This window comes from Tasmannia lanceolata, unplaced genomic scaffold (genome assembly GCF_043159265.1).
Source record: "Tasmannia lanceolata isolate RefF3 unplaced genomic scaffold, GAP_Taslan_0.1 ptg000013l, whole genome shotgun sequence".
In the NCBI taxonomy this organism is placed as follows: Eukaryota; Viridiplantae; Streptophyta; class Magnoliopsida; order Canellales; family Winteraceae; genus Tasmannia; species Tasmannia lanceolata.
Genome location: NW_027518690.1, coordinates 42591088 through 42616505, shown reverse-complemented (window position 1 = coordinate 42616505; position 25418 = coordinate 42591088). Strand labels below are relative to the sequence as shown.

At 36.7% G+C, this 25418-nt stretch overlaps 1 protein-coding gene across 9 annotated transcripts; it reads right to left on the bottom strand.

Annotated features, from left to right (window-relative positions):
- Nucleotides 1-5932: 5932 nt before the first annotated feature.
- On the bottom strand, nucleotides 5933-23877 carry LOC143890161 (replication protein A 70 kDa DNA-binding subunit D-like). Of its 9 annotated transcripts, none has more exons than XM_077394734.1 (12): nucleotides 23600-23877; nucleotides 23266-23337; nucleotides 7943-8210; nucleotides 7760-7862; nucleotides 7571-7698; nucleotides 7352-7430; nucleotides 7135-7264; nucleotides 6879-7036; nucleotides 6694-6808; nucleotides 6413-6619; nucleotides 6236-6296; nucleotides 5933-6149 (listed from the first exon to the last, which is right to left on the bottom strand). In XM_077394734.1, the coding sequence occupies exons 1-10, from the start codon at nucleotides 23741-23743 to the stop codon at nucleotides 6422-6424; spliced, it is 1395 nt and encodes a 464-aa protein (XP_077250849.1). In that variant the 5' UTR covers nucleotides 23744-23877; the 3' UTR covers nucleotides 5933-6149; nucleotides 6236-6296; nucleotides 6413-6421. The 9 variants fall into 9 exon arrangements, with proteins under 9 accessions (XP_077250849.1, XP_077250850.1, XP_077250847.1 ...); XM_077394735.1 differs by having other exon boundaries at nucleotides 5933-6150; nucleotides 6241-6296; XM_077394732.1 differs by having other exon boundaries at nucleotides 6419-6619; nucleotides 23600-23876.
- Between the last annotated feature and the right edge of the window lie 1541 nt (nucleotides 23878-25418).

The window sequence follows — 25418 nt, the reverse complement described above, 5'->3', positions numbered from 1 at the left end:
GGTTGTTGGTGGTGTTAGAGTTTTTTCGTGCATGTTGGATGTACTTTTATAGTGAAAAAGTCGTCTCTCCTTTTTATGCCGTGCGTTGAGGGGAATAAGACCTTTTAATCCTTAAAAGTTACTGAGGACATGCAAATACAAGTACAAAAAAAATGCAAGGGAGCCCACATCATTGGATGATCCCAGCCGTTTAATTGTTGGTCCTAGGCTATATATATCTTAAAATTTCCTAAGGGTTATTGGACCTCATGTAATCTTTTTTTGCAGGAATGAGATTAAAGTGCATGTTATGCCCTTTATTTTGAATGTTTTGGGGTAATTTTGGGGAAACCTTTTGTTGTCTACCCGACAAATGGGTGTTGTGAAGAGCATGATATTGTAGATGTATTTTCCGGGAAATGATTTCAACGAGCATGTAACACATTTCACGCAACAAGATGCTTTCGTGCAACTTTGCAGTGTTGAAATCATTTCCCTTCAATAATTGTAGATTGCATGTGACATATAAAAGATCTGCTTTCTCCTTTCTGCTTTCTGTGATGAATGCGACAATAAATATAAAGACGAGGACCATGTAACACATTTGAGAGGGATTTCAGCACAACCATGTTTTGATACAAGACGCTCATGTTTCTTGTCTTTTAGTATATAATTACCATCTAAGTGCTCTTTAAATACTAAAAGACAAGAAACATGAGCGTCTTGTATCAAAAATGTTTGTGTTGAAATCATTTCCCTAAATGTATAGACGAGGACCTTGTAAGTTGTAACACATTTCAGAGGGCTCCAAACCCATTGAAGATTCGCCTATTCATAGATGTCTACGGGGAGCATGTAACATATTTCGGAGTTATTCGTGTGCCTCACACTCTTGGTAGCATACGTGTGAGCCCTTATTCAGAAGCTTCTCCTACACTATCCAAAGGCCCCTACCTGCCCTTGTCTTATTGGCCTTGACCTATCATTCAATTCGTTTTCGATTTTTTCTCCCAAACAAGGAGACTTCTTCCATTTGATCCATTGGAGTAGTGCCCTGTTAATGCATAAAATTTCTAACCGTAGCCATTACCTCATATGAAAAGGAATTGATGTCAATCACTAAACCATACTCTAGAAACAACACTGGTTCAATTCGTTTCCATTATCTTTTTTTACATCTTAGTCCATCTGTTTAAATTGGATTTTCAGTATTCAAATATTTAAAACATAGTACTGACTTATTGAATTGAACGTTACAGATTGAATCATAACTCAAAACTATGTGGAACATAAATCTGTGGATAACACAATCATTTCACAATCAGAATTTTCCAATGAATTTAAGAAAAACTTTTCATGATCCCTTTGAGTCACAAACTGATAGAAGGACCTCATTTGCATAAATCATTTGAAATATTTTAACCAATATAATATGTTATGAAACCCGAATCAATTAAATCAATATAATGAATTTCAGTTCATAACAATGAAAGTAAGCTATCATATCTTTAAACAAAATCTCTCAATCATCATAAAGATAACAGATTACAAGACTCTTCAATTTATTTCAGCATGGATAAGCTAAATAAGTTTACTTCCTGCAAATCATTTGGACATCAACGTTTTCTTGTATGTACTGATAATGGGGATAATATCTTGTGTTAATGTCTTATAATAATACTAGAACTTTTCATCGAAAATATGCTAGGATTTACTCCTTCTGTAATATTATTTACACGATGCAGAATTATCTTCTCAATTAATGTGTGATATGAAAATGGGGTTTTTGAGATTGAAATTCATTGCCAGGATCTATGGTTTTTGTAGAAGCTAATGAGATGTAATTTCAAATGGTCATGAACTGTTCTTGGTTGTACAAATCAGTTATGAGAAATGCCTATTGAATGTTTTCTTTAAAGGTCATTAATCTAAAGTTATCATTAGCTTATGGGAGAGCATAAACCCAAAGAGCCATTAATATGATGATAGATGAGTATAGATTCTAAGTTCGACTCTAAATTAGAATAAATTTTGTCAACGAGATATTTCTTTTCCTTGATCAGGCAACATCAATTACCATAATTTTTCTATTAGAATTTATCCTTTCTTTCGCCTCATCTCTTGTCATTCTGAGACTAACTAAGTCTCATTAGTATTCTTTACTCATTCATTGCAAGGGCGATAGCCCAAGCCCATCCTTAGAGGGATTTATTGGATCATGATAGTATCCTTTCCCCTCTTCTTTCCTCTTATTTAGGTAAAGAATCCTCAGTCTTTCAGATACCCTGAAACCTTTAGTTCTTCATTGCAAGGGTAATGAAAGAGTTATCTAGAGCCTTTTTAGGTAGACAAGTTATGTCTCAGCATGAAATGTCTTACCCTGTTAGGAGACATGCTTTGTCTCATAGAAAGTCACACCCTTTTAGAGAGACATGCTTTGTCTCGTAGAAAAGCTTACCCTCAGGGAGACATGCTATGCCTCATGCAGAGAAAGTTATATCCTTTAGAGACAAGCTTTGTCTCATTAGTGAATCCATCCATAGGAGACATGCCATGTCTCGTTAGCACCTCTCTTAGAGTCACCAGTTTGAGAGTCAGTTCTTTAGCAAAGGAGTCTGTCTTTAGCTAGAGAATCAATCTTTCAGAAGTCTGTCCTATCATCATAGGGGTTAGGATTATGTCCAACCTCTCATCAAGTCATGTGATTTTTATCCACTCCTGCAAGGTATAGGATGCTGCCCAACCCTTGCAGAGATGTGATTCTATCCAGCTCATTCTTAAATTTTCATTTATGGTAGTTATGGTTGTAATTTTCTGTGCCATCTTAAGTGCAAATTGACTTGGGGTGCCCTATACTCCCTTTTTTGCAAGGGTGTCTGTGTATCTAGCATTCTCTAAAATCATTGAAAAGATAGAAGGCAATTTTATAATTTTAATGAAGTTTATTGGCATGGATTTGATTTCCTTTAATTTTTTGTCTCCGTTTAATTTTACATTTCCTTCCCTATAATACCCATTCACATCCGAGAGTATTTTAATCCATTACCTATAAATTCGCGCTTCAGAATCAGTATTTGAACGTGATAGAGCAAATGTAAAGTAACTAGCTCTTAGACCCTAAAACCAATGGCATAGGCATTGGCTTGTAGTGGCACCTTGCACCCTTGCCAATAGCCAAGATGGGCCTAGGGAGTTAGGCCAATATGAAACAAGGTGGGAAGAAGGCCATGGGACCGAGGCTTTGGCATGGGATAGAGCATAGGCATGGGCTATGCATAGCTTGCACGGGCAAGGATTGGTGGGCACTGGATCAGTGGGCACTGACTGGGTAGGTGGCTGGTGGGCAATGGATTGGCGGGCAACGATAAGCCAATAAGCATGTGGCAAGTGGCCAGCACCTAGGCGTAGTGCCCAAGCTTTGCACATGGAGGCAGCGGTTACAAATGGTTCAGAATGGGCTACCCGCATGCTTGGACTGGAATGCAACAGTTGGGCAGTTACAAATGTTTGAAAACAAGGAAGGCAACAGTTGGGCGGTTTTGGCACTGGAATGCATACATGGCAGCAAGGCAATAGGCAAAGTGGTGTTGCACATGCGGATTTTGGAGGCAAACCAATGCATTTTTAATAGACAACATGGCTGGACGGTTTTGGTTGGTTTTGCCAAGTGTTGACTCATGATTTGTAAGTGCAAATACACATGGATTGTTGAATGTGTTGTACATTGGCCAACAGCCTTTAGGCACTATGTAAATGGGCCAATGGCCTTGAGTTGGTTGCCAAAACTACTCTATATGTGGCAAAAACGCCCAAGCACATAGGAAATGGGTTTTTGTGTGTATTGTGAGAGAAAAGCTTCCTTGTAATGGCTTTGGCCAAGAGTAAGAGTTTGAGAAAGATGATGGCAATGGAGTTGCTCGTGGAGTAGGCATTGATTGGCCGAAACACATTAAAAATTGGTGTCCCTTGTGTATGCTTTTCTATGCATTTTGTGTGCTGATTTTTCCTTTGTGTGTGCTGTCCCATTTCTTGAGAGAGCCTCATTGTGTACTAGAGGGAGGGTTTGGCAGACTAAGTTGTGAAGACTTAGACTATTTCAAAAAAAGAAGTTGTGAAGACTTAGTGCCATCACACATCACGCGGGTTGCTTTGTGGAGGAGCAATTTGACCCCGTGACACTAGCCCGGGTGAGAGAGAAAAGCATGTAAGTGGATGAATATGACTTCAAAATGTAAGCGGCATATATAAAGTATTTACCATCTAGACATTTTGCGACTCAATTTTGCATGAGAGAACATCACACTCACACAGGCTCACTTTTTAGCAGGTTTGTCTTATTAATTTAATTCATCTGAGGTGGCTTTTCTCTCCTGCAAAAGTGAGCCGTGGAATGGCTTTCAGTGAAATTGCCTATCAAATTCCTAGAAATTTTATGTTTTTTGATTTTTTGATTTTTTTGGCAGAGCTTGCTTACACAGTAAGAGTGACCGAGAAATGCGATGTATATAGATTTGGTAGGAAATTTCACGGAAACCCCAGAGCTATATATAAACTTGCCGATCCACACCGGGGTCGTTATCTTCCGGGTTAAAAAAAAAAAAAAAAAAAAAAAAAAAGTGCAAATGCACATGGATTGTTGAAAGTGTTGTACATTGGCCAACAGCCTTTAGGCACTATGTAAACTAGGAAAAGTGCACGTGCGTTGCACGTTTGACCCAAGACCTTAAGTATAATACCATTTTAAAAAAACATGAGAGTACAAGTATATTATTCTTCTGATTTCATTGGACCCACAATGTACCACTTCATTGCCATGTGCTTCTTACCATATTTCTCTCTGTATAGAAATGTTGAGGATGCAATATCATGGTTAAAAAACACAATTGAGTTCAAGCATTACAATCATTATGATAGATAGATACATTCATAAGATGTTGTTACATTACAATCATTATGATAGATAGATACATTCATAAGATGTTGCTAAATTACAATCATTATGTTAGGTAGGAAACAACTTACAAAATTACCTAGGAGGAGATTATGAAGTGAAAATAACAGAAATTTAAGACCAATGTCATTAGGAAAGTTTGGAAAGGGGAAATGGAAATTCAGCTAAGATTAGACAAGCAACATGGTGGATCTTCCCAATAAGTCTATTTCCTTGAAGCTAACTTGGAACCCATGAGAGAGGGAGATCCAAAACTCAAAATAGACAAAATATGGATCACTAAACCTACAGTTCTAGCAGATCAATTGTCTTGAGTCACATAATCAGCAAGGTTGAGTCCACAACTTTACTTTAAGCTAGCAACATACAACAAACAACATCAACTGCTAGAGATAAGGGTTGATGAGAGCAACGGAAAGTGCTGGACAGACACTGGAACAATGCGGAATTGAGTTTCTCGTCCGTTGGACCTGACCTATAGTTAGGGGGCCATACATACCAAAAGGTTAGAAGAAGGAATGCACATATAAGATTATATAACCAACCCACCCAGCTGCACGTCTTGCCCAGTGGAAGGAATTGATTGGCGAAGTTTGAAATGGGTCTTGCATGGGGCACCATTGTCCCTCTCATTTGTTTCACTGCCTTCTCTTCTTCCATTTGCAAAACATAGCTTCAAAATAAATTAAAAAAATAAAGCAAAAGACAGAAGTGTTTTTTTTTGTTCCAACACAATCTAGCAGTTGCAAAGCAACACACGGTGAAACTGAGATATGGGCCTAAGCGGCCTAGCAGAAAGAATAACTAATTGACTACATGCATGTTTGTTGAAAATGCATATATATAACAGACATGTTACAAGCTTGTACCTCTTATACATCATTTTTTTCTCCTTGATCTGCACAAAAATGTAGGTTGTAAAATTGGACAGCCATTGCAGCCACATACAACCATTTTTTTGAGGTTATTATATTCAAAGCAACCATATTTACATATAAACCATATTCAAAACAACCATATTTACATATAAACCATATTCAAAGCAACCATATTTACATATAGACCGTATTTAAAGCAACCATATTTACATACAAACAGAGTTCAATTTTTAAAATATGCAAATTTAAGTCATCGTTTGTTCTGGAGAAAAAGTTTGATTATATCAAAAAACACTTGTAAGTTCGTCATCCTCCTTTGCCTCCACCTAATTTTGCATATCCTGAAATAAATTAGTTGAAAATAATAAATGATTTGTACAAATAAGAACTTAAAGACAAATAATAAGAATTAGGGACAAAAAGTTACTTTCCATCAAAAAAGATTCGTAATCTTCATGTGCCATTGAGTTCATTTCAACTTTGATACCCTGGAATCCATCATTTGAAAATGATAAATCAATTGTAGGAGTGAATATTGCCAAAAAATAATATGAAAGAGTTGAAGTTTTAATGATTTGCAAAAAGAAATGGATGAGCTACAAACTAATACAATCTAGTTATCTGGCAGAAGTGCAGCTATTTCTGCTGGAGGCTTTTTCCACTCTTCATCATCTATTTCTTCAATGTCAACACACGTGTATTGCCGTGAAGATTCATCCTTAACTTGTCTTTCCGAAATCTTTATGGTAAAAGCATATGACGTCCACAAGCATTTCTCTACACGATTAATGAAGTTGATACTGTCTGTTTCCTAAATTAACAAGGAGACAGAGTATTTAAAAATAATATTTAAAAAAAATTAATGGCAAGTTATATAAAGTTCACCTTCATTTTTTTCAGCTCATATGCTTCACAGCCTAATATTTTTTCCACCTGTTTATCAAATACACTTATCCAAAATGTCCCAGTTTTATCTCCAATCTTTATCCTCAGTAAATATCTGTTGAAAGAAATTTTGTGAGCAAAATAATTATATTTTCAAATTCTAATAAAGGGTAAACGCTACCTACCGATCAGTAACCTCAAACTTTTTTGCAAAACAATGTTCACATTTTTCTGCATTAATAAATTTTTCCAATTTCTTTTTGCAAACCGTGCATGCTGGATACCATGGATCTTGTCTATTGTTGATTTCAATAATCCAGGCGTGTACTTTGTAGAGTTGGACCTGAAGTAATGAGACAACAGCTTATAGCCTAAAATGCTGATTTTGAATCATAATTTTCATACACGGTAATACTGACATTGTAAAGTATATTGTAATACCTGTTTATCAAGCAGTGTACCATTAATAATTGCATTGATGTTGGTTGGAGTAGAAGCCCTACGTATCGATGGTATCTGACTTTTTTGTTGTTCTTTGTGCATCTCAACTAATAGCGGATGAGTGCTTGCCCTGTTAGAGAATATAGAGTTAGTTATAGTGTTTAAAGTTTTTTTCTTCAAATTTAAGCAATATTTAAAAATGAATAAATAATATTACCATTCTTTTAAGACTTTAGCTTCTTGTATTTCTGAATCTATCTGTATGATTGTATCTCCAGTTGTGCAAAGGGATGTTCCTATATTTCAAATGAAGAAGATAAGTCTAAAAAATAAAGCTATTTGATATAGTCATAAATATAAGCTTAAATATGGATAAAAATGCAATGACAAATACAAACACACACAGACACACATATAGGACATACATAATATTTACCTTGAAATTGTTGAACCTTAATAGACGTCATAATTACAACTGGATTTTCATCTACTTTCTCAGCTATAATTTCTCCTTCCTCAGTTGCCAATCCTCCCCATAACGTTAATTGCATAGGCAATGTGCTTCTACAATGATTAGAGAGATTAATATATTTGGTGAGATTAATATAAATAATGACATACATACCCTGAGTCAATGATCTGAAGTTGTCGTCGAGTAGTTGTTGTCCCATCTCTCTTCCGAGTTGTATTTAATGGTGGACCCATGCTGACCACAATTACAATGATGTCTGTAGAAATAAAACATCGAAGCATATGTCAAATAATTTATTTAAATAATATCCTATTAAATATCTATGAATATGCTCACCTATATAATTGTTCGTTCCAAGATATTGCTCAGCCATCTTCAAGGGTACAAACTTATAGTTGACTGTCTCAGTAATTTGTTCTTCACTTTCAGCTTCTCTTACAATGGTGTGCTTGTTGAAAATGATTTCCTTACCAGACCCAGAATTGTAAGGAGCATTTGACATTTTCACCAAAGCATTTGAAATATAATATGTCCGCCCTATATGTAGCTTGTCGGCAAATAAATTTATAGCTTCGGTGAACAATGCAGCTCGGATTTGTGTACGCTTAAAAAAAATACCAGTAGAGAGAACGTAAGTATACATAAATCAGAAATCATTTGTTTAGTGATAACAACAATATAAAAAATTGTAGAATAATAGCACCTTATTACTTTTTATACCTTCTCATCCATTAAAGTTATATTCATGACAGATCCATATCCTTTTTCAGTGTTAAAGAATCAAATATGTGCTTTATGTAACACAGAGCATTTTAAAGTCCATTTGAAGTCCCCAGGAATCAAGCTTGCTACAGAGTCCTGATCAGCAAGACGATTGCTTTTGTCCTTATCCATATTCAATATCTATCTGTATCACATTAGTAGTTTCTTCCAAATTAATACACTTATAATATAAATAAAATACATGAAATATGTGTGGGGAGAAAATTTACCTTGTAATACGTAATATATCAACCACGAGAAAGAATAACTCTATTGCTTCCACATACACATCATTTATAAAATATTTCTTTGTAAACAATATTTTTAGTATATGTGGATAGTCTTGATACGTCTTTTGTTGGCTTTACCAACACTTTAGTTGTATGCTTTGATACGCCTCTAGATAACGCGACATACAGCTGGCCATGAGAAAAAACTGGCTCTGGTAAGTATACTCCGACATGGTGAATGGTTTGGCCCTGAGCTTTGTTGATCGTCATTGCAAATGCAAGCCGTATAGGAAACTGTTTTCGTTTAAATCGAAAAGGATAAGTTTCATCTTCAGCTGGACATAAAGGTATCCTGGGCAGCAAGACCTTTGTTCCCTTGTGGTTTCCAGAAGAAATTTCAGCAAATATCACATTCGGCTTAAAGCTTAAGCATGCTAACTTCGTACCATTGTAGAGTCCATTCTTTGGATCTAAGTTCCTCAATAACATAATTGGACAATATGTTTTCAATTCCAATTTGTGTGGAGGCAATCCATTTGGAGTAAGTGAGTTGAGAAATTCTTCTGGGTAATAAGTATGTGTATCATCCACAGCAGTATCATAACTGTAGTATGTAACTGCATCACCTCTACAGTTTCCAATAATATTTTTATTCAAATCATCAACATACTCATTCTTTGTGGTCAATATACCTCTTTCTGCAAGGTAATCACTACCCAATATCTGCCTATCCAAATCTGGAAAAATGATGTCAATCAATTTCTTCTTATTATCTACGTTATCTTCGTACTCGATCAACATGTCAACTGGAATTTGGACAAGATTACCAGAAATTGTATCTTCATCACCGTTACCTATTCGTAATAAGTAATCACTGAATTCAGAATCATTTTTTGCACGCATATTTTTGGTGAGTAGTAAAATTTCCATTTCCTTCCATAAATAAGATCTCACCAAACTTGAATTAATTGTTTCTTCTCATGTGGCTCGTGGTACAACCGGAAGAACTTGTCGGAAATCGCCTCCGAAGACAATAACTTTACCACCGAATGGTAACAACGATTCCATAATATCTTGAAGCGCACGATCTAATGCCTCGACTGCATATTTCTTAGACATAGGTGCCTCTGCAACACCAGATGTAGCTGTGGCAATAGCAATGCGACCTGATGCTCTAATTTTGGCAAGCAATGCTCTATATAAAAATGTTTTGCCTGTTCCACCAGGCCCATCAATAAAAAAAATCCCATGCTTACCATCATTGATACGCTTCATTATTATTTGAAAGGCACATTCTTGCTCAACATTCAACTGTGAAATGCCCTCCACATCTTCAGGAGGAGTTATAATAGATTTTTCTTCAAGGATTTCTTTCAACAATGCAGCATCTGAAATGCATTTTCTTGATGGTTTCGGCAAATCATAATTTTTTAACGACTTTCCCATACTTTTGAGGATGGGATCTAGTTCATTTAATACATAGGAAGCCTTTATGCTGGTACAATTCTCTGGAATGATTCTCAAATCTTCGGCCATATGAGGTAATATTGCATCCCACAATAATCTGACATTGTTTGGTTCACAAAAGACCAAAATTGTAGCAAATAATCTTCGTAGGGATGATGGCATCGCAAAAGTTGATGCCTCTTGCAAACAAGAAAAAATGTCAGTGTCGTCCTCGAGAAGCCCATTTTTTTGTGCTGCCTCCCTAAATGTTGTGCATAAATTCTCGTTTACTATCAACAAGCAAGTAAAAGATGTAGCCCCACGAATGTGATTTAGTAGCAGCCTTAGGTAATAAGTATCACCCTCAGATGGATTTGCAGCCCGTATCCGTCCAATAGCTTTTTGGTTTTTTCTTCTGGTCCAGAAACGACCTGTTTCGTTCCAAACATAATATTCAGGGAACTCACGATAAAGATATTTTCTAGCGTCTACATCTACAATATTCATATTAAAATATTCCGTCAACATAGTACGAGTAACATGCTCCTGTTGTAGAAGTTGCGGCAGCTTCTAATTTTCCCAGTAAGTAACAAATTGTTGGTTCGGCAAATGAAGCTGTAAATTTATCACTGACGGATAGATCTTACATAAATCAAACCCATATATTCTCCAAATAGCTTCAGGGGGGGATACCCATCGAGCATTTTGGAAACACTGTATTTCATCAACCGTAGTTTCCACATCAGCTTGCATGACCTGCATTGCAACTCTATCATGTCCCTTGTATATGTATTTATACAAATATTTAACTGCTTTGATACTGGAACAGATTTCAACATTTATGTGGCAGTTATACCGACCAAGCAGATAAGGATTATATGGGACAACCCATCGATTATCCAAGTATCTATTTCGGATATGCACTTGGCGACCATTGCATCTTCTACGATAAGTAGCGTAACCGTCTTTTGCCTGTGTGGTTGTCTCAGAGAATGACCGTGGATAGTGAAATTTGCAGTGGCCATCTACCATACACGGCGAAGTTGTTCTCAAATTTCCACACGGGCCATGCATCATGTGTTTGGTAACCCTTTCAAACAATATAGGTTCATTATCTTCATCTGGGAGTTCGGCGCACACAATTGTATTATACTCATCAGGATTTAACATTTTACTTCCTTTTTCCATTACAAGTAATAAATGAGCATGTGGCAATCCTCTCTTTTGGAATTCAATAACATGAACATGAGCTACTATACGACCAAATTGTTTCTTGAGATCTTCGAGTTTTCCTCGAAATATTCTTGCTGTCATATCAGGTCTATTGTAAGCTTGTTCTATTGGTTTTAATTGCAACACTATCTCTTCCCATTCTGGATTACACGTCATTGTCAAAAAAAGATCAGGTTTACCGTAGCGTTGCACCAAAGCCATTGAGTCCAAATACCTGCGTCTCATATCTCGAGGACCTCCAATAAACGATGCTGGTAACACTATTCTCTTCCCTACTTTGCACCCATGCGTCTCCCCGGAGGCAACACTGTCCACAATACCTTGATACAAATCTGCACGAATGGTAGTTTGATGTGTGTAAAAAAAATTTAACCGTCCTGTCTCTACTTTTACGTACATATCAACTGCATATTGCTGAAATAATCGGCCACTGTGGATAACATTCCATTTATTACTATCTCTCATCTGGAACATAAAAGCATAATATTCTCGGCAAGTAACATCTTTTGTGTTGTCGCTTCTACTGGTTGATGCTGCGTAATGATTTTCCACACAGGATTAGAATTTATAATTTTCTAAAGAATAATAGTTCGAACCTGAAAAACTATTAAACATATATTTACCATTTTCATGGCATAATAATGTCTCGAATTCTGCAATATTCTCACGAGGGACACTTGATATACTATTGTTAATTTTCAATTGATTGGATCTCCTTATCCCTTTATGCCAGCCTGTTTCTCCACGTGGGAATAGTAATGGGTATTGCAATGGATCATAACACCCGAAGTAGGATTGAATTTTATAAGAATGACCAGACTGTGACTGAACAATAATATCCCTTGTCCGTAGGCCTTCATTGTGAGTTCCTTCGACCCATATCGCGGCGACTTGTGATGCAGTAGGAACATTATACACCCGTTGATCTATACCACAATCTTTCCTTATGATGATGCTGCAGTCTTCTAAAGACTCATGATGTCTTAGACTCCTTAGAAATTGGGAATAAGGGTTCATTTCTAAAATTGATATAAGTTTATCAACAATTTCCAGAGAAAGATCAGGTATATGACGCAAACGATTATTGCTTTCGTGTTCTGTATCATAAAAATATGACTGTAGAAATTTTGCACAGCCGTCAGTTGGCACCAATGAAGGAATGTAGTGGTGTAATTGCCCATGAATCTTGAAAGTATATGCACCTTTTTTCAAATTTGTAGTATTATTATCCACTTGTACACCCATTGAAGTGAAGGAAAAAATACTATTATAACCGCGAATAAGCTTTTGAAAATCTTTACAGTCTCTTCCTTCTCCAGTATACAATTGATAGAGCTCGTCCGGTATCTCATTAACATGTAAGATGACCTTTCCATTCTGACAACACAATGTTGGGGGCTCACCTCGGAATCGCTTAGCTTTACAATAAGCACAATCGATATCTTGTTGTAGCGTGTGTAGGGTGACGAATTCTGAAATCGTTTAGGTATAAATTAGTCGTACTTTTATTTCATCATATTGTTATGTCATATATGAAGTATGAGCAAGAACAAGGGTTGTACATAGTTTATATATGTAGATGCGAACCTGTCAGTACATTTTGGTTTCCCTCATCTAGGCTTTTCTTTCTTCTATATGCATCTCTCTTTTTTGCTCGCAACTCTTCCTTTTTTTCATGTGACAAGTTTGCATATCTCTCACGTTGTTTATTGCAACGATATAACCTCTCAGTAGATGTTTCTTCATGAGAAGATAGCTTCTTTCCAAAATCTTTTGTCATATTGTTTTCTGTAATTATAACTTAGCAACAAATTTAACATAATAAAATTCTTTGATAAAACAAAAAAGGTGGATACATTTAAAATATAAGTCTCCATAGCGCTTTTTTTAATTATAAAGTATCAAACAAACATTGTCTTTAAGTGAGGTGTTATTATCTCAGTCAGTAAATTAAATACACGGAGATAGCTGCTATAAATAAACAAATTTGCATGAGTAAGCAATGTGTAACAGGCAATCAGAGCATGATGAATATACTTCAGAAAAAAGAAGAAGAATATGACAGTTAAGTAAATGACAGAAACACCTAATTCAAGCCAAAATCGCCATTGTCAAACCATCCAAACTATATTATGCAGAAGGAAGAATTCGGTGTTGTAGAGTACTCCTCTAATTCCATCAAGACTACCTTTGCTTGCGTAAATCTCCAAACATATTTGACAACATAGAAGACACCATGTTTTTATTTGAAAAATAAGGGACTATAAGGGCTTACACTATATATAATCTCTTGATAGAAATCTAAATCTATGAGATCGTTTTCTTTTGTCTGAATTATTTTTCTTTTGATTCGTATGTTCTGATTTCCAAGATTTTTCTTTGTTTGCCAAGTAGAATTCTTCAACCATTGTAAAATTTTCATTGCAAGGCCCATGTGTCTCAAGGACCAGACAATCTTTGATACTCTCGAACAGAAAAACTTTGTGTGGTTTCACAATATGCCTCTTGGTTTGCCCATGTTTATAGAGCTTAGAGGGTGACTCATGACTTCAGAGAGATGTTTGGGTTGTCTAAGGTCAAACCAAGAGAATCTGTTCTTCTTCAGCTGTTGGACGAGATGGGTTAGCTACCCTGGTTTTTTATTACTTTAGATTCTTCATTCCCTGGTTTTTATTTTTCTTTAGGCGATTCTGTCCATTTCTGTTCAAGTTTTGCTTCAGAAGTTAGTCCTATTTTCTCCCAAGGTCTGTTCAGTTCAAGTGGTAACACACAGTTCAGTGCACATTTGTTCTGCCTTGTTCAGCTCAGAGCACATATGTGTGTTTCAGTTCAGTTCGAACCCTCGTGAACTGGATGGGCTCTTCCAAACCTCCCGATCCTCAAAGACAATCCATCAAACCTCTTGATGCAATGCTTGCCATGAGAGAATTATAGGAGACCTCTTCAGGTCAAAAGAAAATCCCTACTCCTAAATCTACTTCAGAAAATCAGAAGCAAAAACGTAAAAACAAAAAAAACAGGAGTAGTCCCTCTTTGCTTAACCCCTTTCCTGAAATTTCTAAACCATCACCCCCCATGCCAACTTTCGACCTTTTCCTAGAACCTTGTTTGGGTGAGAGGTTGAAGACGACCCCTCCTAGGGGAGTTCTCGAGACTCCAGCTGCCCTTGTCAAGAGCATTAATTGTGATAACTTGTAATTCTCTATAATGCATGTAGATTCTATTCTCTCTTTATCATAACTCTAAAGTGTGTATTTGCTCTATGCCTTTATCCATGATATTCCTAGAAGAGGCATCTTGTTTCTTACAAGCAAGAAATAGGACTATTTTTTAGTTTTTTCTTCTCCTTCCAGGTTTGATCCGTTTTTAAAAAAATGGCCTACATCAAGTATACATAATTGGGCTCCAAGGGAGAGCTTGACGGAGGGAAAATTCTCTCAAGCTCTTTCAGAAATGCCATTGCTGTATCTGTTCTGCAGCTCATCAATTTGTTTGGAGGAACAATTTGCAACATCAACAACAATTTGCAATATCTGTTCTGCAGCTCATCTTGAAAGTCTTCACCTGCAAGGCCTAATATAAACACCAAAGGCTTTTGTCCTTGAACATTGGGCATGTTTAGAAACGCAAAGGGAGAGGAGATCATCCTTTTGTTGCTGCTTCTTCGTATCATGTCTTTCAGATGAACTTATTTTCTTACCAAATATCATCTCGTCCAAATCATTCACGATGCCTGTCATCTTTGTTGCGCTCCCGAGGCATCATGTTCACTCCTCCGATAAAATCACATCTCACTTCAAAATGCATTGAATGTAACATTAATTACAATCGATAACTCCCCTCTGTTCCATGTACCACCTTCCCTGAAATCAGTTTTACCTCTGCTCGGTTATAATGTTTGAGAGTCCTTAAGATATAGCTCATCCAGATATTGGTTCGCCAGATCAATGGCTCAATAGCTATTCATCATTGCCAAGTGTATGGTGGAGAGTGAAACATGAGGTGGAATTGACAAGCATCAGAAGTACTTTCCAATTATCTAATTTCATGCAGTTTTGGCCTTTGTTAGGTGGAAATAAACAAACAAGGAGACACCCCAAAAGCACACATGGAATGATCCTAAAACGGGTAACACCTTCTCCAATGCATTCATTTCTAAAGCGTGTGCTCATGTATAACTTTTTGCGCGGCAAAGCTCGAGAACAAAAAAAAATCTCTGTTCTAACCATTGGAGCATAGAACTTGAATACTTTCTTGTGCCCAAAATTCATCTAGGAAACCAGGACGGCACCTTAAATTTTATTAATAAGAAAAAGGGCAGTGATAAATTGACTCCCGTATATCTTAAATCGACCCCGTATAGAGCAGTGCTTAGAGAGAGAGAGAGATAGGGTCGACTTAAGATACTAAGAGGTCGATTTATCACAGCCCTAAGAAAAATTAGTTATAAAATAGTACCTTGCCTAACCCAACAAGAATCAAGAAGAGGTGTGAAAGCAGTCTCTGTGTTTTGTGTGTACAGAGATTGTTAGCGACCGGTGCCTCCATACAAAAATGTCTTCCATGTCGGTAGTCGCTCAGATTTCTCCTCCGATCTCGCCCAAATTATCACCGATTCCGACTCGGACGATCCGATTCTCGCGAGTTCCAACTCAGACTCGGTCTTAAAATATCTCTCCTCATTTTTTTCTTTGTTACTGAGGGTTTTCTAGAGGCTTATGTGTGGGTTCTGCATTAAAGACTCTTCGCCCTGTTTGGATTGTAAGAAAAACATTTCTTGCAAAAAGGACAATTTAGAGGAGAATAATATGATTATGGTTAATTTACAGGGATATCATCATAAATTGAAGGTAAAAATTGAATAAGGTTGGTTCATTTTATCTTTTTTTTCGTGTTAAAAAAAGTAGGAACTTTTAGCAATCTATATGTGAACCACAAGGAACAGGGACTCCATAACAGAACCTACTATAGCTGCATTGTGACTGTGTTCAATTCAAATTCCTTGAGATTTTTTGTAGAGAACACATGATCGAGTCTAACAAATGGATTCAAGACACCATATATAATGTACAAGCAGAGAGGTTCATCTCGGATTTAATATTAGTAAAAATGCATTGTGTTTCTGAGTATTATAGGTTCCATCTGTTATGCTACTTCACATAATCCTTATGTATTAGAAGAACAATTCAAAATGGGTAAGCACATATCATGATTTGTAATGGTGCAAAGCTACATCATAATCAAGGAACTGTTAACGGCCTACATGAATAAAGGAAGTACTGAAAGGATATGCACCAAACCAAAATTCAAATTCAAGCTCTTTATCGAGCCAAAAACAAAATTGAAAGTCAAGTACCTCGTAGAGGCACATTGAACAAGTAGTTTTGATGGATTTTCAAAAAAAGGAATCAGAGATCTCTCTAAAGCTTTCTGTAACTACAACGAAAATAAAAGGAAATAAATTTATTCAATGGATTAACAATATTTATTATTTTTATTAAGAAAGTATGTTCAAAAAATTAAAAAGTTGAACAATTGTGAGAGCCAACATGAAATACATACTAAAAGCAAGTGTAACTACATTTGCATGCCCTAAAATTGGTCATTTCTTCAATGATTCAATATTTGTCGATAGTTCTTCCCGCTCGACTGATAAAACAGATGTTCTATGTTAGAAATAAATGGTTTGTGATTAAGTAAAATTTTCATGTTGGTTTCAATTTTGGCATGCTTGGGAGTCAATCAATGATTTTTCTTTTCTTTTTCTTTAGATTGAAAGAGTTAAAGCATTGGTAGACTTTTCTGTTCCCTTGCTGTTTGCATTGGTTCTGCTCCCCGTTTGGCTACAATTAGGAGGGTTTTCTACATGCTTATGTGTGGGTTTTGGGAAGAATTTTCTGTTCAGGATTTACTCTGCCTTTTATCAATTCTCTCCATCTTGGTCCTCCGTATACACATTATTGACAACAGGTTACAGTAAAAATTTAAAAATGCCCTCTATCCTGCCATGTGTAATTTTTATCAACCTTAGATTCCCTAATTATTGGGTAAATGTCACCGCTTCCGTCCGATTACTTAAGCTATTTTAGTGTTTTTATCTTCCAAGCTACCCTTACATAAACGTCCAACCATCCAAACTATATTATGCAGAAGGAAGAATTCGGTGTTGTAGAGTACTCCTCTAATTCCATCAAGACTACCTTTGCTTACGTAAATCTCCAAACATATTTGACAACATAGAAGACACCATGTTTTTATTTGAAAAATAAGGGACTATAAGGGCTTACACTATATATAATCTCTTGATAGAAATCTAAATCTAAATCTAAACATATTTGATTCGTATGTTCTGATTTCCAAGATTTTTCTTTGTTTGCCAAGTAGAATTCTTCAACCATTGTAAAATTTTCATTGCAAGGCCCATGTGTCTCAAGGACCAGACAATCTTTGATACTCTCGAACAGAAAAACTTTGTGTGGTTTCACAATATGCCTCTTGGTTTGCCCATGTTTATAGAGCTTAGAGGGTGACTCATGACTTCAGAGAGATGTTTGGGTTGTCTAAGGTCAAACCAAGAGAATCTGTTCTTCTTCAGCTGTTGGACGAGATGGGTTAGCTACCCTGGTTTTTTATTACTTTAGATTCTTCATTCCCTGGTTTTTATTTTTCTTTAGGCGATTCTGTCCATTCCTGTTCAAGTTTTGCTTCAGAAGTTAGTCCTATTTTCTCCCAAGGTCTGTTCAGTTCAAGTGGTAACACACAGTTCAGTGCACATTTGTTCTGCCTTGTTCAGCTCAGAGCACATATGTGTGTTTCAGTTCAGTTCGAACCCTCGTGAACTGGATGGGCTCTTCCAAACCTCCCGATCCTCAAAGACAATCCATCAAACCTCTTGATGCAATGCTTGCCATGAGAGAATTATTGGAGACCTCTTCAGGTCAAAAGAAAATCCCTACTCCTAAATCTACTTCAGAAAATCAGAAGCAAAAACGTAAAAAAAAAAAAACAGGAGTAGTCCCTCTTTGCTTACCCCTTTCCTGAAATTTCTAAACCATCACCCCCCATGCCAACTTTCGACATTTTCCTAGAACCTTGTTTGGGTGAGAGGTTGAAGACGACCCCTCCTAGGGGAGTTCTCGAGACTCCAGCTGCCCTTGTCAAGAGCATTAATTGTGATAACTTGTAATTCTCTATAATGCATGTAGATTCTATTCTCTCTTTATCATAACTCTAAAGTGTGTATTTGCTCTATGCCTTTATCCATGATATTCCTAGAAGAGGCATCTTGTTTCTTACAAGCAAGAAATAGGACTATTTTTTAGTTTTTTCTTCTCCTTCCAGGTTTGATCCGTTTTTAAAAAAATGGCCTACATCAAGTATACATAATTGGGCTCCAAGGGAGAGCTTGACGGAGGGAAAATTCTCTCAAGCTCTTTCAGAAATGCCATTGCTGTATCTGTTCTGCAGCTCATCAATTTGTTTGGAGGAACAATTTGCAACATCAACAACAATTTGCAATATCTGTTCTGCAGCTCATCTTGAAAGTCTTCACCTGCAAGGCCTAATATAAACACCAAAGGCTTTTGTCCTTGAACATTGGGCATGTTTATCACCGATTCCGACTCGGACGATCCGATTCTCGCGAGTTCCAACTCAGACTCGGTCTTAAAATGTCTCTCCTCATTTTTTTCTTTGTTACTGAGGGTTTTCTAGAGGCTTATGTGTGGGTTCTGCATTAAAGACTCTTCGCCCTGTTTGGATTGTAAGAAAAACATTTCTTGCAAAAAGGACAATTTAGAGGAGAATAATATGATTATGGTTAATTTACAGGGATATCATCATAAATTGAAGGTAAAAATTGAATAAGGTTGGTTCATTTTATCTTTTTTTTCGTGTTAAAAAAAGTAGGAACTTTTAGCAATCTATATGTGAACCACAAGGAACAGGGACTCCATAACAGAACCTACTATAGCTGCATTGTGACTGTGTTCAATTCAAATTCCTTGAGATTTTTTGTAGAGAACACATGATCGAGTCTAACAAATGGATTCAAGACACCATATATAATGTACAAGCAGAGAGGTTCATCTCGGATTTAATATTAGTAAAAATGCATTGTGTTTCTGAGTATTATAGGTTCCATCTGTTATGCTACTTCACATAATCCTTATGTATTAGAAGAACAATTCAAAATGGGTAAGCACATATCATGATTTGTAATGGTGCAAAGCTACATCATAATCAAGGAACTGTTAACGGCCTACATGAATAAAGGAAGTACTGAAAGGATATGCACCAAACCAAAATTCAAATTCAAGCTCTTTATCGAGCCAAAAACAAAATTGAAAGTCAAGTACCTCGTAGAGGCACATTGAACAAGTAGTTTTGATGGATTTTCAAAAAAAGGAATCAGAGATCTCTCTAAAGCTTTCTGTAACTACAACGAAAATAAAAGGAAATAAATTTATTCAATGGATTAACAATATTTATTATTTTTATTAAGAAAGTATGTTCAAAAAATTAAAAAGTTGAACAATTGTGAGAGCCAACATGAAATACATACTAAAAGAATCAATGATTTTTCTTTTCTTTTTCTTTAGATTGAAAGAGTTAAAGCATTGGTAGACTTTTCTGTTCCCTTGCTGTTTGCATTGGTTCTGCTCCCCGTTTGGCTACAATTAGGAGGGTTTTCTACATGCTTATGTGTGGGTTTTGGGAAGAATTTTCTGTTCAGGATTTACTCTGCCTTTTATCAATTCTCTCCATCTTGGTCCTCCGTATACACATTATTGACAACAGGTTACAGTAAAAATTTAAAAATGCCCTCTATCCTGCCATGTGTAATTTTTATCAACCTTAGATTCCCTAATTATTGGGTAAATGTCACCGCTTCCGTCCGATTACTTAAGCTATTTTAGTGTTTTTATCTTCCAAGCTACCCTTACATAAACGTCCAAAAAGTAACCACCTTAAACAACATAAGAGGGAGTACATCGTGGACTTGTAAAAGTGGAAGAAATTCAAAAAGACAAAAAGATTGTTCCTTCCATTAAAAAAAACGGGGGACTATCTAGAACATCTATTGAGCATCTACAATATCGAAGTTGTCATCCACAACCTCGCCTGGAACCAATGGTAGGCGTGTTGGAGGCCTCAACACACTTGTCACCTCATCTTCTGAATCAAGGGTTTCTTCTTTTTTAACATCCTGTAAGTTCCCATCCTCTAAGATGACAGTGTCGAGCCCACTTATGACCTCCCTATAGTATTCTAAGGAAAGAGAGATGGGCTCCTCTTCTTCTACTTCCTCCATTGGCTCCTCTTCTTCTACTTCCTCCATTGGCTCGTCTTCTTGGACCTCCTCCGGCTCGTCTTCTTCGACCTCCTCTGGCTCTTCTTCTTCGACCTCCTTTGGCTCCTCTTCTTCCTCATCTTCTGGCTCTTCTTCTTCCACCTCCTCTGGATTCTCTTCATCTGACTGTCCTAACAACCATGTTCTATACTGCACGGCAGTCATCCGAGCACTTCCTGTACATGTTTTTCTAGCTGTCTGCTTAATGCGCACCATTGAAACTGCAATGTGGGTGACACTGATGTTAATTCAATTTCTATTTGAACAATATTTCTAAACAATATTTCTGAACCATTGTCTTAGGAAAAAGTAGGTACGACGAGTCTCAGATGAAAGGCGTATGTTTAAAAACCCAAACCATTTATAGAATTAGTAATTGCGATCCATGTAGACTTTTTCTTCCTTTCGTTTATTTGCTCTTCAAGAATGTGACGACGGATTAGGTGCCTTCCCATAGAGTACCACATCTGGAAGGAAGTTTAATCTTTCCTTTATTCTTTCTTTACATTTGATCAATTTACTCAAACCAATGACTCCCACTTGCATATTGATTTTTGGACTGATATGTGGTTTCAAGTCAGCCCACTACAAAGAGAGTTCATTTAATGTCTCCCAAGGCATTTCATTCTTTCATGGAGGGCTGAGAGTGGTTCCTATTGTTGGTATTTTTCTAAATGGAGAAGTTAGTCCAATAAGATAGGCTCTATCAAATTTTGGTAAGCATAGCTCCTCACCATATCTTTTTTGTAAGAGAATACTCAATTCATATGTACATTTTCAATGAGTGCTGGAGATGGTATATAGATACTTAATAACAAGAAGATGAAAAAGCAGATTAGGAAGATAAAAGCTGAAAATTCAGCTTACAAAACCTAGCAGACCTTGAGGCTAACTCCATCTCTGAGTCTTCTCTATACTCAGATCTAAAAGATGCAAGGAGTTTTGGAGCAGGATTGGTAGCTTTCCAGTAAGAAAATAGACACCCAAGGAGGTTGACAGCAAAGTTGAGCATGCTTCCAAACTCAAGAAAAGGGTGACTAAGGAGCATAATTTGAGCTTGAATCATCTTAGATCTGCGGCCAAAGCTATCCTTGAGTGGTCTTCTTGAAGAGATCTATCACATCTGTGAAGAACTTGCCATGATCAGTACCTATTCTAATAGCAAAACCTACAAGGGTGTGAATCCATTACTTGTTGCCATGACATGGGGGTTCCTTCTTTAGACTGTATTTACTATTGAATTTTCAACAGATTTTCAAGAATTCAAGGAAGGAGCTTGAGATTCACCCAACGAGTCTTCAACATCTCAAGCTATTGCTTTGCTCAGGGAGCTACAGAAATTTGTGGGATTTCATCAGAATTGTGAAAAAAACCTCCTATTCCTCCCTGTAACTGACTATCTAAATTTTCATTCAATAGCACTCTATATCTCTGTTATTTGGAAACAACTTGTGCAACCTGGAAACGTCTGTCTTTGAATTCAAAAGGGATTCGTTAGTTCATAGTTCTGAATGTTGATCTCCCAGTTTCTGCATTAAAAACTCTTCGCCCTGTTTGGATTGTAAGAAAAACATTTCTTGCAAAAAGGTTTTTCTTGAATTTATTTTCTTTCCACAATTTAGAGGAGAATAATATGATTATGGTTAATTTACAGGGATATCATCATAAATTGAAGGTAAAAATTGAATAAGGTTGGTTCATTTTATCTTTTTTTTCGTGTTAAAAAAAGTAGGAACTTTTAGCAATCTATATGTGGACCACAAGGAACAGGGACTCCATAACAGAACCTACTATAGCTGCATTGTGACTGTGTTCAATTCAAATTCCTTGAGATTTTTTGTAGAGAACACATGATCGAGTCTAACTAATGGATTCAAGACACCATATATAATGTACAAACAGAGAGGTTCATCTCGGATTTAATATTAGTAAAAATGCATTGTGTTTCTGAGTATTATAGGTTCCATCTGTTATGCTACTTCACATAATCCTTATGTATTAGAAGAACAATTCAAAATGGGTAAGCACATATCATGATTTGTAATGGTGCAAAGCTACATCATAATCAAGGAACTGTTAACGGCCTACATGAATAAAGGAAGTACTGAAAGGATATGCACCAAACCAAAATTCAAATTCAAGCTCTTTATCGAGCCAAAAACAAAATTGAAAGTCAAGTACCTCGTAGAGGCACATTGAACAAGTAGTTTTGATGGATTTTCAAAAAAAGGAATCAGAGATCTCTCTAAAGCTTTCTGTAACTACAACGAAAATAAAAGGAAATAAATTTATTCAGTGGATTAACAATATTTATTATTTTTATTAAGAAAGTATGTTCAAAAAATTAAAAAGTTGAACAATTGTGAGAGCCAACATGAAATACATACTAAAAGCAAGTGTAACTACATTTGCATGCCCTAAAATTGGTCATTTCTTCAATGATTCAATATCTGTCGATAGTTCTTCACGTTCGACTGATAAAACAGATGTTCTATGTTAGAAATAAATGGTTTGTGATTAAGTAAAATTAGTTCAGGTTGGTTTCAATTTTGGCATGCTTGGGAGTCAATCAATGATTTTTATTTTCTTTTTCTTTAGATTGAAAGAGTTAAAGCATTGGTAGACATTTCTGTTACCTTGAAGAGAAGGTATCGAAAGACAAACCAACCAGTGTATCCAAGCCCAACTAACTCCAGAATCTTTGGAAGCTGGTAAGAAGCAACCATTAAAAACAAGTTTACCAAAACAATCCAACCCAATGGGCATTTCTTCCAGAAATTACAACAACCTAACGGCCAATAAAAATCCCAAATTACCGAAATTTAAAACCTTGGTTTCTGCTTTCAAAATAAGCAAATAAAAAAAATAAAACCAGACTTTACCTAAATCTGCAGAAGAAATGAAGGAGATGAGAAGTGCAGGTAGAAGAGAATGGTTTTGGACGATTTAATATAAATAGAAATTACATACCATGGTTTCTTGCTTGACCAGGGTTTCTTGCTTGAAAGGAGATTCACTCAGAAGGGAAACGTCCTGCATGAAGCCCCATATGCAGAGAAGCCCACGCGGCATTTTTTTTGCCCAAAAGGAGGATCGATTGAAGCAAGTGTACATTTGGAAGAAGCAAGTGTCGAGAGAGATAGGGTATTTTAGGAAAAAATGGAGGAGAGGTAGATGAAGACTGTGCAGAGAAGCCCACGCGGCATTTTTTTTGCCCAAAAGGAGGGGAGGAGAGGTAGATGAAGATACCTGGTCGTTTCTTCTTCTTCGATTATGGCGGATATACCTATGAATCAAATGACTTAGATGCCCTTGTGAAATTGGCAGAATTCCTGTGTGCAGTATAGTTTATAAAAGGAGATTAAGGGGTATAACATTAAGGGATACAAATGGAAATATGAAGGGCATATGAAGGGCAAACAATCAACAAATTTGCCTCACGTGAGTTTTTTGGACATATATGGAGGGGCAAATAAGGAGGCTGATATGCCGATAATGGGCTGAAAATTTGGGACCTATTTGGAAGTTCAACAAAAAGAAACGGCAGGATGCATAGGGAATTTTCACTAAAGTTGGTTGACGAATTTTCCTTCGTTTACGCTTTTAGAATAGTAAGGATTGGCCAATGGCCTTGAGTTGGTTGCCAAAACTACTCTATATGAGGCGAAAACGCCCAAGCACATAGGAAATGGATTTTTGTGTGTATTGTGAGAGAAAAGCTTCCTTGTAATGGCTTTGGCCTAGAGTAAGAGTTTGAGAAAGATGATGGCAATGGAGTTGCTCGTGGAGTAGGCATTGATTGGAAGAACCAAGTTAAAAATTGGTGTCCCTTGTGTATGCTTTTGTATTCATTTTGTGTGCTGATTTTTCCTTTGTGTGTGCTGTCCCATTTCTTGAGAGAGCCTCATTGTGTACTTGAGGGAGGGTTTGGCTGACTAAGTTGTGAAGACTTAGTGCCATCACGGGTTGCTTTGTGGAGGAGCAATTTGACCCCCTGACACTAGCCCGGGTGAGAGAGAAAAAGGACGCTCAAATAACAAAGCATGTAAATGGATGAATATGACCTCAAAATGTAAGCGGCATATATAAAGTATTTACCATCTAGACATAGGGATTAATAGGCAACTTAACAGAAAGCCATTTCGCGACTCACTTTTGCATGAGAGAACATCACACTCACACAGGCTCACTTATTAGCAGGTTTTGTCTTATTAATTTAATTCATCTGAGGTAGCAGGTTTTGTCTTATTAATTTAATTCATCTGAGGTGGCTGTTCTCTCCCGTAAAACTGAGCCGTGGATTGGTTTTCCGTGAAATTTCCTCTATACATACTATGAATTTTAAGACTTTGTGAGTCTTGGGTAAGGGATGGCAACCCATGTTTTTCGCGTGACATCAAGTAGGAAAATTGGACCGTTGATCCAATTTGCCAAATGCAATTCTCCGATTTGTTTTTTTCCCCCCTAAAAACTGACCCATATATAGAAGGGAAATGATAAATGCACCCTTTTTCATCACACGTGACACCCAACTGCAGTGTACGTGGCAATCAAATCCATTGAATCCTTCTGACGTGAAGTACATCAGCCCCTCTGCAGTCATTGATACACTGCTGCTGGCTGTCCCAAGTGACGAAAAGGGGCGTGTTTATCATTTCCCTATATACAATATACAATATAACAGATTAGGTGAAGAGACTTAACCTATTTATACTTGAAATGCCTTCAGTTGAGACAATTCAATTGTGTGCAATGGCTTTGTAAAAGGTGGCATTCGAGTTGAGAACTT

Excerpts from the sequence above, each read along its gene's own strand:
- LOC143890161 (XM_077394734.1), bottom strand. The coding sequence starts at position 23,743 with ATGTACACTTGCTTCAATCGATCCTCCTTTTGGGCAAAAAAAATGCCG. Across the intron at positions 7,431-7,570 it reads TAAGGTTCAACAATTTCAAG|GAACATCCCTTTGCACAACT; the intron begins GTAAATATTATG and ends TTTGAAATATAG. Across the intron at positions 6,620-6,693 it reads ATGAGCTGAAAAAAATGAAG|GAAACAGACAGTATCAACTT; the intron begins GTGAACTTTATA and ends TTGTTAATTTAG.